The sequence below is a fragment of the Nipponia nippon genome, unplaced genomic scaffold, assembly GCF_047370975.1.
Source record: "Nipponia nippon isolate SJK-2023a ecotype South Korea unplaced genomic scaffold, ASM4737097v1 scaffold_7, whole genome shotgun sequence".
Lineage (NCBI taxonomy): Eukaryota > Metazoa > Chordata > Aves > Pelecaniformes > Threskiornithidae > Nipponia > Nipponia nippon.
This window is the reverse complement of record NW_028262391.1, coordinates 39,327,629-39,341,165: the sequence shown is the minus strand read 5'-3', so window position 1 is coordinate 39,341,165 and position 13,537 is coordinate 39,327,629. Positions and strand designations below refer to the sequence as shown.

The 13,537-nt window shown below is 35.2% G+C and overlaps 1 protein-coding gene across 2 annotated transcripts in view; it reads right to left on the bottom strand.

The window, feature by feature from the left end:
* ITFG1 (integrin alpha FG-GAP repeat containing 1) overlaps window positions 1-13,537 on the bottom strand; it is an 86,082-nt gene that overhangs the window by 21,822 nt on the left and 50,723 nt on the right. For both annotated transcript variants that reach the window (XM_087738402.1, XM_087738401.1), the window contains exons 11-14: window positions 6,767-6,917; window positions 6,176-6,284; window positions 2,298-2,341; window positions 238-316 (exon numbers count right to left, since the gene is read on the bottom strand). In XM_087738402.1, the coding sequence (XP_087594528.1) occupies window positions 238-316; window positions 2,298-2,341; window positions 6,176-6,284; window positions 6,767-6,917 (383 nt within the window). The remainder of the gene's footprint in view (window positions 1-237; window positions 317-2,297; window positions 2,342-6,175; window positions 6,285-6,766; window positions 6,918-13,537) is intronic.

The following is a 13,537-nucleotide window of genomic DNA, read 5'->3' as shown; positions in this document are numbered from 1 at the left end:
ACCCAATTTGCATGGGACAGAAGAAAAGAAAAAAAAGAACAGTTGCAATGTTTGTAATAAATACGCAATTTGTAAAGAAAGAAAAGAAAGTTAGGGGTTTTCGGCCTTGTAAACTGAAGACACTATTCAAAACCAGCCCCGTTTCACTCTGTAGACTTCTTTCCAACTCTTTAGGTTGCTGAGAAGTATATACAGACAGACCATGCCATGCGTACTCTCATTATGAGGTTACCTTACCTGACCCATTTTTCAGGTATCCATTTGCATCTACAGTAGTGTACATGATGTAAGGACCAGGCTGGTTAACACCAAAAGGCTACAAGGAGAAAAAAAAAAAAAAAAAAAAAAAAAAAAAAAAAAAAAAGGCAGGCAAAATTTTAGGAACAGGCAAAGCTATAGTAATAAAACAGTAAACCAAAGAAAAATGTTTCTAGATTAATGATTTCCTTTTGATATGGATAATTTTGAAATCTTGCAACTGTTTTGGTCATAGCATCATGTGGAAATTAATTTTGAAAATAAGGCTAATCAGTTGGCTAAGTAACATTTCTCATGAAGAAAGCAATACTATTCAGTCCTCTGGCAAAAAGGTTTAATGTTTCCTTGCAAGTTACAAGTAAAATAAAAAACCCTAAAAATTCAAAGAAATATCTGCATGTTCTGAAAAAGCAGAACTCATTTGATATTGTCTGAGAGAATGCACTATCTTGGTGGTCTTTCTGAATTGAAAAATACTACACAAATTCAAAATTTTGTTATCATTATTTAGCAGTGTTCAATTCATGAAAGTGGTTGAATAGTTACCTGTTGAGTACCAATATCCATTTTAAGTAAATTCTCTTGAGGGAGCAAATGTACTTAAACATCAAAGTACAGTTATGGGGGGAAAAAAAAAATAAAAAAAAAGAAAGAGGGAGTTGTGGATTACTGAGTGATGAACCATAACAAATGCACCTAAGAAAGAAGGGGGCGGGAACAATTATCTGCTGTGGTGGGGAAGGGAGAGGAGGCAGGACAACTGTAAGAATAGATTTTAAAGAAAGTTTTCTTTTTTATTTTTAAATACTGAATTCAAGCTGATATTAAGGCATCACATCCAGTAAGGATCTTTCAAATGAGTTACAGAAAGAACGCTAAAAGAAGAGATGATGACACATTTCACATCATGCCTCAAAAAATAGTAAGTTCTAAACCGTAAGAATAAGTGATAATGATGAGAAATGGGATCAAAGCCTGAAAAATAATAATTGATTAGAATGAAGAGTAAGGAGACCACAAAGGTGATGTCAATGCAGATCTGTGAAAGATGAGTAAATAAGGTGAAAATCTATTGGTTTGGTTTGGTTTGTTGTTGGTTGTTTTGTTTTTTTTTTTCCCCACGAGGTAGCTGTATTCTGGCATAACTTTATGTTACTTTCTGACAGAGAACTTCTTTTACAGTGGAGGCAACAGTATTTCAATGATCTTGATAATGAAATGTTCGCCAACATCTGTTGTGAAGATTTGCTTTTTAAACTCTCTTTAGTTTTGTAATTAAGCTAATAATACTATCAAACCCCCTTATTATTGTATATCAGAAATTAAACTCTATGTCTTAAAATAGGCTTGAAGAAGAAGGTGGTCCCATTTGAAGCAGTTTTTGTATTTTCAAATTAAAATTAAATTTCATATTTTTGCAGAGCTAAAGTGCTAATGCTAGCTTTGATTCCCCTAAGTTCCTCTTCTAGGCCAACTTTCACTGTGAACATTGCTAAACAATTTGCTAATTGAAAGTTTGGTGGGTGAGTTGCAGGGTCTCTGGAGATGATTAAAATAATTGAAATAGAAATCAGCACATGTATATGTTGCTATCCGCAGAATCATCAGAACCAAGTGTATTTCCTTCCCTTCTCTCCTTCATTGTACCCACTTACTGTATTTGAGCCCAGAAGTGGCTATATGGCTGAATCTGTCCCATAATCAGTTTTGCCTGGCCTTTCTGACTGCCCAGAACAAGGCTTGGCACACTACACAGTTTAGGCATCCAGCCGTATTACACAAGTTTTTCTTGCATCTGGTATATCCCAGCCCCCGTGATGCTGGGTAACAAACACTGCAGAATCAGTCAACTGATTTAACCTCTGAGCAGGCAGCTGGTGAAAGCTATGGGTCTCAAATAGGCAGAACTTGGACAGTCACGATTTGGATTACACATTCTTCCAGTCAGTAACCGTCTTAATATGTGGACAGTGTTTGGTATAATTAGACTTCAGCTTATTTGAAGCTAAATAGTAATGCAAAGTTACAGTTATACTTACTGTTATTTTCCGAGGACAGTCATTAGAACAGAGGCCACTGAGAACTGCAAAAACAAAAAGTGAGCTTGTACTGTTAACAAGCCATGTTACAAGCACTACCTCTGAAATCTGTTCAAGTACACTAATAGTGTCAGGTATCCATTAAAACACATAAAGAAAATAAATGTCTTCTATGTGACTTATGTTAACGTATAAAAAAAATTCCTAATCTGTTTGAAGTATACTTCTCTGCAGAAATTAATCAGCTAGTCACTGTTTTATCATTGGTTAACCAGCTTCAAAAGGAGAGAGTTGCCAGTTAAAAAAATAACAAATTAGAACATTTTCAAAATAGTGGACTGTACATTTTATTCATTATTCTTCATTTCTAACCATTTAAAAATATTGGCAGAGATTCAGCTTTACTGCTTTAACTGGTAAAAAGGTAAGTAAAGGCTTTTACTTCTATACAAGGGATAGTTTTACAACGTGATTTAAAGCAATTCACAAAAGCTGTAACAAACAAAAATCCCATTACCTATTTATTCTATGAATTCCAAAGTAATATAAGCAGATGCATATAATGCTACTTAATATCTAAAGCCTGTAACAGTTGTTCAATTACTTGTTTAAAGCTTAGTTTCAAAAATCAGTTAAATTACAGAAATAGCTGTTAAACACTTAGTTGTGTTTACACTTAACAGTTGTAACAACAGTAACAACTTAACAGTTGTAATCAACTAAATGGCGGACAATGAAACCCATCTGTTCTATAACCTAGAACATCCTGTCACACTGAGTATTAGAACATCAGTACTAAAATGCCTTTAAAACAAATAAAAACCACACACATACACACAGAATCTAAGGTGTCATTCTGATGCAACATTCGCCATGTTCGAATGACAACAGTTCGGTTGAGCAGCAGCCCCGTAATGGCTGTGAGCAGGGAAGAGGATACAGACCAGGCAGTATTGAAGCCAAGTACAAACATAACTTCTCCATGAGTTACAGTATCCTGAAGCAAGTGTGGCAGATGGTGAAATTTAAGATTTGGACAAGATTTGAGGGCAGGTCATCCTAACCACCAGGATTTTTTTAAAGCATTATCTGTCTACTTTTCCTGGAGTCAGAAATGACACTGTTCTAGTGAAGGAACATTTCTAATATTTTGTGTGCAAATATTAACAACTGTCATGATTCCCAGGTTATCATTCTTTGCTTGTGATTTAAAAATGTTGACGTTTCCAAATACAGAAAGATCTATTATTTTTATACAGTCCGAAACAATATCTGGACAGGTAAGATGAAGGTGTGGCAAAGCAGAATTTGAAGACTGTATATCTACAAACAGACTTTTTAAGCTAAAGCTTATTTTATATGTTACACGTAGGTGTGTATGCAAGCGGAACCAACTCTTCCCATTTTGATGCGAAACGGCACACTGCAATTTGCTGTTCAATTTCGTTACTGGAACAAATAATCCAACCAACTACATTTGACATCAGTTATAATGAGCAAAACTGTTCTCATTGTCCATATGCCAAATAAGTGAACACGATGCACTTATTGATACACTAACTCACACAAAGCATGTTTTGTTAGAAATACTCTCCCCTGTATCACAATAAAAATATTTTTAGACCACTCATTAATTCTCATTTCCTGGGATTTCTATGCAAAAATACTCACACCCTAAAAGGGTGCTAAAAAAAGACTTGCTCCAATTTTTAAGATAGATTTACACAGAGCGAATCAAAAAGCGTGTTGCAAATTACTCCTCTCCCCATTAAAATATCACACAATTGTAATTCTAATATGGCTTTGCGAAGTGTAAGATTTTTCTAGAGGATTTTCTGCATGCTCATGTGACTTACACTACCCATATACAGTATTATTTAAAAGAAGGCTTCCATCAACATGACAAATCATTAGAGGGTATTACCACGAGAATAAAGCTCAGGCTAAGGAGAAAGTAATAAATGCATCAGCCCCCAGTAGTAGCTGTAGTTCTGTTTATCTTATGATGTGCAGAGTGTGTGCTTTAGAAGGATTAGATGCATTTAAATAACACGAAGGCAAATATAATTTTTGAAGGTGAACCTCTAGTTGTCCCTGTTTAGCTTTGTAAGCTAAAGGAACAAACTCACGTACAGCCTCATATTTCACTCGTTCTCTAAAAATCAAGGATGACAGAAAAAGCTCAACACCTTTGCAGTCCGGAAGAACATGGTAGTACATGCAAATTACTCCCAATTACAAATATCATAATCTAACTCTAGCCTTTTAAACCAAGGCTCTAATTAATTCACACACCCTTGCCACGTTCATTGCCATTCTACGCTTTTATGGTAAGGTGTGTTTTGTGCCATGTAGTGCTTTCAGGCTGGAAAAGCTCACACATGAAAGAAACTGGCTCTCAGAATAGATCATGCAGCATAAGCAAAATAGACGCCATGCCAGTTGTCACTGAAATGAAAGCAACCCACTCTGCACTAGATTCTGCATCGTTTTCAGGCGAGAGAGAAAAGAACTCCAGTAAAGTAGGCTTGATATGACAGAGGTACAGCAAAAAAGACAGAAGTCCCTGTTGGAAAGAAAATACTGCAACCACTCAAGGCACAGATGAAAATAAGTGCACTTGGCTATTGTTTCTTGCTTAGGTTTCTGAAAATAGGCAAGATAAAAAGGCAGTCATTGTGGACTAACAAAACATGTTCCTTCAAGTCAATGTTGCTGTAATTTCTTCTGGTTCCTTTCTCACTATGGCACACTTATTTATACGTGCAAGCATAATCATATTTTTCCTCTAATTGGTGATTTATAAGCTAATCTTCCTCCACATTTTAAATAGCATCACACATTAAAAAAAACCCCAAAACCTAAATTGAATGATACATGTGTGTAGATCTAATGCCATTTTTATATTGGCATTGTGTTACGTGAGGAGATAAGTGAAGGTATTGTATACAAAATTCACAGAAGGGTCCTCATAAGTTCAGCTAGTCCAACCCTTTCCCTCAAAAACAATTAAATATACTACATATTTCTTAAACTAGTTGTCAGGACCTCTAATATTGGTAACTCTGCAGCTTTTCCAGGAATTTATGTTAGTACTTCACAAGCCATCATTTAGGAAATTATTCTTACTATTTACTCTTCGTGGTTTGTTACTTGATGTTGTATCCTGCATGGACACACAGAACACTCTTCCCCCATTGTTATGCATCGTTACGGATTGAAGACATGGATCTTCCTTACATTTCTCTTTTAGGCTGAATAACTTGGTTCCACGTGCTCTTTCCCTGCAGATCATATTTTTAGACACTTGATAATTCTTGTTTTTCCTTCAGAAGCCAGCTGAGAAATGAGTTTTTAAAGACCTAGTATCTGTCTTTAGAATTTTGCTAGGACGCAGAAGGAAAGGTCCAGGGCGAAAGGAAAGATTTAGCCTGCCTCTAGTTAGAGAGTGAAATAAGACATGCATTCTTGTAAAAAAAAACAAAAACAAAAACCAAAACCAAAACCAAAACCCAAAATCAAACCAACAAAACCAAACACACTCGGGAGATGATGAACACTTATTTAAAGGCCATTGTGGTCAACATTGATATTAAAAACAGCTAAAGTATTGAAAATGGTGGGCAGAATTACTTTGAATAAGTACGCTAAAATAAAAACAAGAAAAAACCCTTTGAAACATAACAAAACCAACTTATCCAAGTTCAGAATCTGCAACAAGAGATTTCTGCAATCCCTAATATTTTCCACACTGTGTTTTTGATTTTCTAGAATTATCATACCCAGGGCATTACCATAACATTATCATATACAGAGGCTCAAATATTCACATTCCTCTCAAGGTCCTGTTTTGACTTGATCATACAGTGATAACTTACCAATAACTTTAACAAAATAGGCATCTGCTTCAAAGTTATTTTTTAATGTATGGATAGCAAAGTCCTTGTTGGAGTAGCCTTTGCTTAGCACAATAATATCCAGGATTCCCTAGAGGAAAAAAAAAAGTTTACATTAGAATGCTGACTTACTCTAAATAACATCTACATTTAGCAAACAAATTCCCTTAGAGATACAAAGGAAAAAAAAACAGCGTGTGTCCAGCAAAGTTTACACCTTCACTACTAATTTTAATATCTTCCAAGTCTTACTAATCTATGGCAATTTGGGACGGAGCGCTCCATCCACAGCTAACCAGGACAATGCACGTGGTCCCTGGCTTCTTTCTTGCCGCTGAAGAGGGCAGCTGAAATGGAGCATATGGAGAGTCAGCAAACTTTTAGGCAGTGACGGGCTGCTGCGATCTGCTCCCCTTCCAGGGAGCATCTCCAGAGCTGATTTCCCAGGCTGAAGGCACTGCCTGCCATGTGCTGCAAAGCCAATGGTTCTACAAAGCAGTCTGCCAACAGCACACGGAGACAGCAACACAGAAAGACAAGGTGCTGTTCGCTGTGGTAAAGAGTTGAACTTACGTCTTCGTATATGTCAAAGAAGGTTGCTACCACCGCATCCTTGATTTGATTTAGGTCCGAGAGCTCCCAAAAAACTTTAAACATACGACGTACGCTCTTGCAGCTTACATTATTGCATGGGACATTTTCTAGTAAAAATGCTTGTTGATTGCTGTAAAACATACATATATATATATAAAAAAACAATTTATTTGCTATAAACAGTCTAAATAATAGATATTACAAAAATATTGTAATTAAATAATTTAAGTCTGCTGAAGTATAATAAAAACAAAGCTAGCAGCCACTGGATACTTTAAAATCCATAATCACTTATGTTAGCTTCACAGGCAGAATTACAGCCATTATGCCCTGCCTGACAAACCAATGAATACACTAAATAAACTTGTTCAAATCAGCAGAAATCACTTCATTAATCATCCACTCAAAAGACTGAACATATTCTTACTTTATTCTGAAACAAGTACAAGTGCACTTATCTGCCATTTTCCTTAATCCCTCCACAGTCCTTCAGCTTGAACACTACTTAAAAAGTGTCAGTGCTTTTTCATTATTTTATGACAATCTCTTCCCACCCCAGCTCTATTAATAAATTTTCTTACACATTGCATGACGTTTTAAACAAATTCAAGATTAAACCAAATTGCTATTGGTATTCTCCCATTGTTTCAAAGCAAAATAGGAAACACAAAACCCAACCTACTAGCACAGTAAAAATAGGACAAGACAAACAAATTGGATATGTGCTTACATATAACAAATACAGACAGACAGATCGGCCGTAATATTAAAACAAGAAATAAACAAACCACAGTAACAGGTCTGGTATAGCAAAATCTCCCTTCTAAGGAATTTATCTAATACATGCCCATCGGTCAGCAGGAGACACAAGGTTCATACGTGCACACTGACGACTAATGGCATTATACACTGTCTCTGATACTGTAACATTGCCACTCTCACTGGAACGGTAAAAACCTTCAGACTTTACCAACTGGGAGTCTGACTCCTTGGCAGGTCTGTATCCTGGGAGCCTGCTAGAATCCATCACTGCCTTGCCAATGGGAACAGATGAAGTTTCCTCCTCTCTTTCTGGAGGCAGAGCCAGGAGATGGAGCAGACAATGTTCTGTAAAGCTAGCTAAGCATGTCAGAGCCCAGGGCAATAACCAAGAACACTTCTTCGTTATGACCTTGAACATACTGCTGTTTCAGAGGGTGACAGCAAGGTGTTTTTCTGTATCTTAACGGCATCCAGTGCCTCGAGGATGCAGTCATACACATGCACATGCACAAGCATTTCTCCTTAGGAAAGTTTTTATTTTTCTTTGTTTCTGTGGTATATTTCAGACAATTTGCTACTCATAAGAATCATATCCCACAATATTCATATTTCTGCTCCATCCATTTCAGAAAGAGTTAGTGAAGGGCAAAACATTTACCCTGAGGAAAAACATTTCTGACACCACAGTAGATCAGTTTCCTTGCCTGTTGCCAAGTTAATATTTCAGAACCTGCAATGGGGAAAATGTAGGATTTTCTTCTCTGCAAGATGTGTCAAAAGTAAAATGGGATACTTACACAGTTCCCTCAAAACCTTATGATCACATTTCTTGAGCTTCTGTGAAAAATACACAAGTTAGGCCTTTATTTTTCTGCCATATGCCTGCATTTGATTGAAGCTTAATGTGAACAACCCACTTCTTACTATTTCACTGTTAGAAGCATGAGTATATTGAATTAATGTCCAGCCAAAATGAAATAAGGGGATCTGCAATATTTAAGACATTGCATTACCTGTATCTGAGAACTCATAATCATAACTTGAAATTGTTAAGTGCTCACATTCATTTAATGTACTACATAAGTATCAGATCAACCAGCTATAAGGTAAGGTGACAACCTGAGCTAAGCAAATAATTTCAATTCCTCTTTTTCATCATCTTGAAATATGCTTTTTTTTTAAAAAAAAAAAAATTGAAGGAAGTTTTACAAAGATGTTTTCTTTCAATTCACATTTTTTAAATTGCCAGGAATTATTCAATGATAATTATTTAAAAGACAAAAGATCGTCAACCTTGCATTACACTCTACGTACAGAGTATTGTTCAAGTCTAAACTATAAGCCTTGTGACACAAGAAATTTATTTACTACAGGAACCTTTTTTATTTCCTTTCCTTGATAGTGTGTATTTAATGACTTTCAAAACATAACAAACTGGACAAACAATAACATAATACCAACTGCACTGTGAGAAAAAAAGAAAGACATTAACCAAAGTGGCACTGAGCAGGAAAATGCCACTTGCCTTTGCCCTTCTGTATCAATAATAGAAACACAAGACAAACAACAGGAAGGAAAAAAAATCCTGACCCGATGCTGAAGACAGAGAAGTGCGCTACAGGAGAGCTGTCTTGGGCAGGGGGGGAATTTCATAGCTGTAGCATCCCTTGTGGCAGAGCAGCAGAGGTCTGGGGAATCCCTAATCAGAATATAGGTAGCAGGAAATTTCATTTCATACTACTACTGATTCATATCCATACGGTCCCTTTTGAAACACAAATACAAGCTTGCCTAGTAAAACAACTCAAAGATGTTACATATAAATGTTAAGCTACAGCAAACGTTAACTATACCTACAAGCACACACACATAGGTTTAGATTCACTACTGCGAGTCATATGAAGTTGAAATCTGATTTTTTTATTTTGATTTTTTTAAAGAGTCAGTGTTATTGCTTACCATAAAAAAAAACTAACAACTTGCAGGGTAACAAACAAAAATAATGAAATTCTAAAGTTAATGAAAACTGTTCCTATTGGTGCGAAAGATGGGATAAAACAAGGTTTAAACATGAATTGCAATATTAAACTTCTTTTAAATTTTGGGATTTTTTTAAGTAGCATTTAGAGAAACATGTCAATTCATGGGAAGCATACAGATTTTTTTTTTTCCTGTTTACAAGCTACCTATTATTAGCTTTATAATTAAAGCTGAGTCTTCTTTCCTGTCAATTTCCAAGGCAATTCCTTGGCATTTATTTTATTGATGTCTTCAAATTATTTTGACTTCTATACCAGCATCAAATTCCTCTTATTTCCTCTAAAAGCATCTTTGAAAAGCATAATGAGAAGAGCTAATAACTTATTAAATATGTAGCTTCTAAACAAATGCTTTAACTTGAGAATATCACTCAGGTGTCTTCTACACCAGCTTGGTTTTTTTCTTTTTAAAAAATGGATAGTACTTATAGTAAGGAACTAAGTTATAAACTCACCTTTATCTCTTCACATTTCTGGCCAAAATTTTGGATTATATATCCTGCCATTAGTACTCGAACAGCATCAGCCAACTAAGATACACTCTTGAAATATTAGTAGTTTCTGCAGAAAATATTAATTTCTGATACATTTACTTAAGTGTAAACATTTCCTCCTTTTTTGACTGAAAGTGAGTGAACATGACTTTCCTTCAAGTATTTTCAGCCCATTATCTCTTGATAATATACTAGATAAGGATTTTATTATTAATATGTAGGAATTATCTACAACACCTAGAAACAACTTCAAAATAACTACCTCTAAAAAGCAAACAAATGCATTCACACAGCAACTTCTGAACAGAGGAAAAAAGAAGCAGCGCTCATTTGGTGGTGGGGGACAGTCTTCAGGTTTGCCCCCAAAAATGTAGACACAAAAAAAACCCAACCAAAAACCCAAACCCAATGCACTTGCAGCCTTCCTCACATCTGTGTATACAAACAGCTTTAAACTTCCATCTAGTTTTCAAGGTGAGCTACATTCCAAGTTCCACTGAAGGCTGCACATATCGTAACTAGTTGTCTTTATGCACAAACTCATTTTGTTTCATATGCACGGTCAAGTGATTCCCACTTGACTCAATACAAGATAAAAAAAATAAACACCGAAATAAAACATTAATAAAGGATTTTAGATTTTGATTACATAATAATGAACACTAATGGAAACTAGAAACTATATGTGTGTGTATATATATGTATATACCTGTGTGTATATATATAAAAAAAATGTGTATATATGTGTGTGTGTGTGTGTATATATGTGTATATATATATGTCTTAGTTCGCTGCCTCCTCAGCTTTTCAGTTCTTTCTTGGAAGAACTCCTGAGGTCTGAATTTGGCCTATGAGCTGCCAGTTGAGTCCTTATGTTATGTAGGGCTTTAATACACAAGCATCACTAGAATCACAGTACTACCTCCATGTTTTATTTCTGCTACATACTACAACTACCAAAAGCAAGTTTATGACCTTCCTATTATTTTGAACCAAATTTTGAAGATTCATGCCATCAGAAAAAAATCTCCCTGTAACAATTAAAATCATCAGCATCCTTAAAATGACAAAACAATGTCCCTGAAAGCCTATGGGAAAACACAGACACTGCTACAATGGTAAAACCTTAAAAGCAATGCTGAAGTACTACACAAATGTGTAACAGTCAATATCGAACAATTCAGCTTAAATACTGAGAAGAGGCAGAGCAAAAGAACTCTGAACTAAGACTAGCATATCACCCTTAACATGCTACTTGCAGCACTTTTAATATCTAGGTATTCACACCAACATATACGCAGCGGCCCCTAAATTGTGTACTACCTACAAAACTTTATCCCAAAGAGCTTATGAATGATGCTCAGTAAAGTATAGAGTTGTCTACAATTTGGAACCTTCTGAGCAAAGGTCATCTATGCAGCAAAGCTAAATTTAATAAGGCTGAATTACTATAAGCAAGGGTTAACACCAAAGACAGACTGAAGACTTATCACAGTTTTAACATACTACTTTGCAATTGGAATTAAATATTTACTGCTTAATTTCATAGATCTCTCATTCTGTCAGTTTTAGGCTTGTTCATTTACAGTTATACAGAGGACATCTAAATGACTAATATCTTACTCCAGACATGCAGAATAATTGGATTTGCATCTATTTTTTCGATTTGCTCAATTACAGGGTGCTCATCAATCCTACATTTAAAGAAGTCCTTTATCCAACCTTACTTCTGACAAGTGACAACTAACAATGATTTAGGAAGAGATAATTTGGTCAAATAAGAGTCCTTTCAAGTAGACCCATATAAAGGATCAATACATATACATTAATCTAAAACTGAACATGAATACCTGGCAAGCTTTCTAGAATTGTATTATACTAAAAGTTTTTCATTCAACTGTCCATATCCAGTTGTTTGTTATCTCCAAGTTTCAGTCTTTACTCTTACTTATCACCAACATTGGAGAGAGAGTTACTGTATTTCCAACCTTACCATTACTTCACCAGTGAAAAACATTCCCTTTCGATAAAAGTATCGTTGAAAAAAATGCTTCCTTAGATTACGTTTGCAATGCAAGATGCCAATTATTAGCATCTAATTTGGAAACAAGTTGTTAAGCAAAATCTGTTTCATCTAATCAGGTGGGAAAAAGATAGGGGTTTTATCGACTCACGTACAGTACTTACGCTTTCAATGTTACCAGAGTCAAGTTAAAACCAGCATGTGAAAAAAATGAATACATTTAGATAGCACATAGAGATGAACCAATGAATAACGACTGATAAAATCCCTTTACTTATTATTATTCTATATACATACACGATTTCTAATACAGTCATAACCAGAGGGAAGAAAAATTCATGCCTGAAGAAAAAAAATCTGTGGACTTGAATTCTAATGTGCACGTTTTGACTCAAGTCAGAAGTTAAAAGAATTCATAATGGACAGATAAATGTGTAAGAATCAACTGTGAATTTAGCATCTTCACCTGTTGGAATTTATTGAGTCTCTGGGTTCAAACCCCTACCACCTACCACACTTGCAACCACAAGTGAGATTCCTTTTTTGTTGTTGTTGTTGCTGTTAATAATGAATGTCTCCACACTGTCAGAGGATCACACACTTTTATTTAAAACCAAAAGGCTATGGCAGGAGATGAAACGGTGTGGACTTACGGCAGTTCTGAGAATATTGGAAGCTATTAATCATTTTTCCTGCCTTACTCACCTGGAAGGACAGTAAACCAAAGTTATTCCTAACTATAATGTCTTTATTTCAGTGCTTTGTAGGTGTTTTTAAGGATGTGATCTGAAAGTGCTTTCCAGAATTATCATGAAAGCATATAATTGATTTTAATCATATTCTTCCGTTATCACGTATCAGTATATTTTCAGATGAATAAAATGTTTTCTGCCTCCTTTAATTTCTTTAAGTTACAAACAGCAACTACAAGCTAGGCTTCCTAGACTATAGCACAGACTGAGGTCAAGAGTTTACCAAAATGCTTTTATCATTTAATCACAGTAATCAATCACTGAAATTAGATCTGTAGATGTAGCATGAAAAGCTTCAGAGAAAGAAATAAACAGCTTGATCCAGAAGTGTTTAAAATCAATTAAATAAGGTTTTCATTTTAATTTGCTCTAATTTAAGAAGAGCTTTTAATTTAATTCCCACACTGTTTTAATTCTCTCCACTCTATGACCCAGTTACACATTTTAAAAGGAAGTTATTTGTTTAAGTCTCTCAGAAACAATGAATTAATATTACTCTGAAAGTGACATTTCATAGTGGGTGCAAAAAAAAAAAAGTGACTTTCATTCCCATCCCAAAGTATGAAGAGTCTGTTTCCATTACTTTTCTACAAATACTGGAAATATACAGTGTCAACATGCAATGTATTTCTTAATTCTTAGTTTACTTACTTTTTTTTTTGCCAGACTTCTTCAGCTCT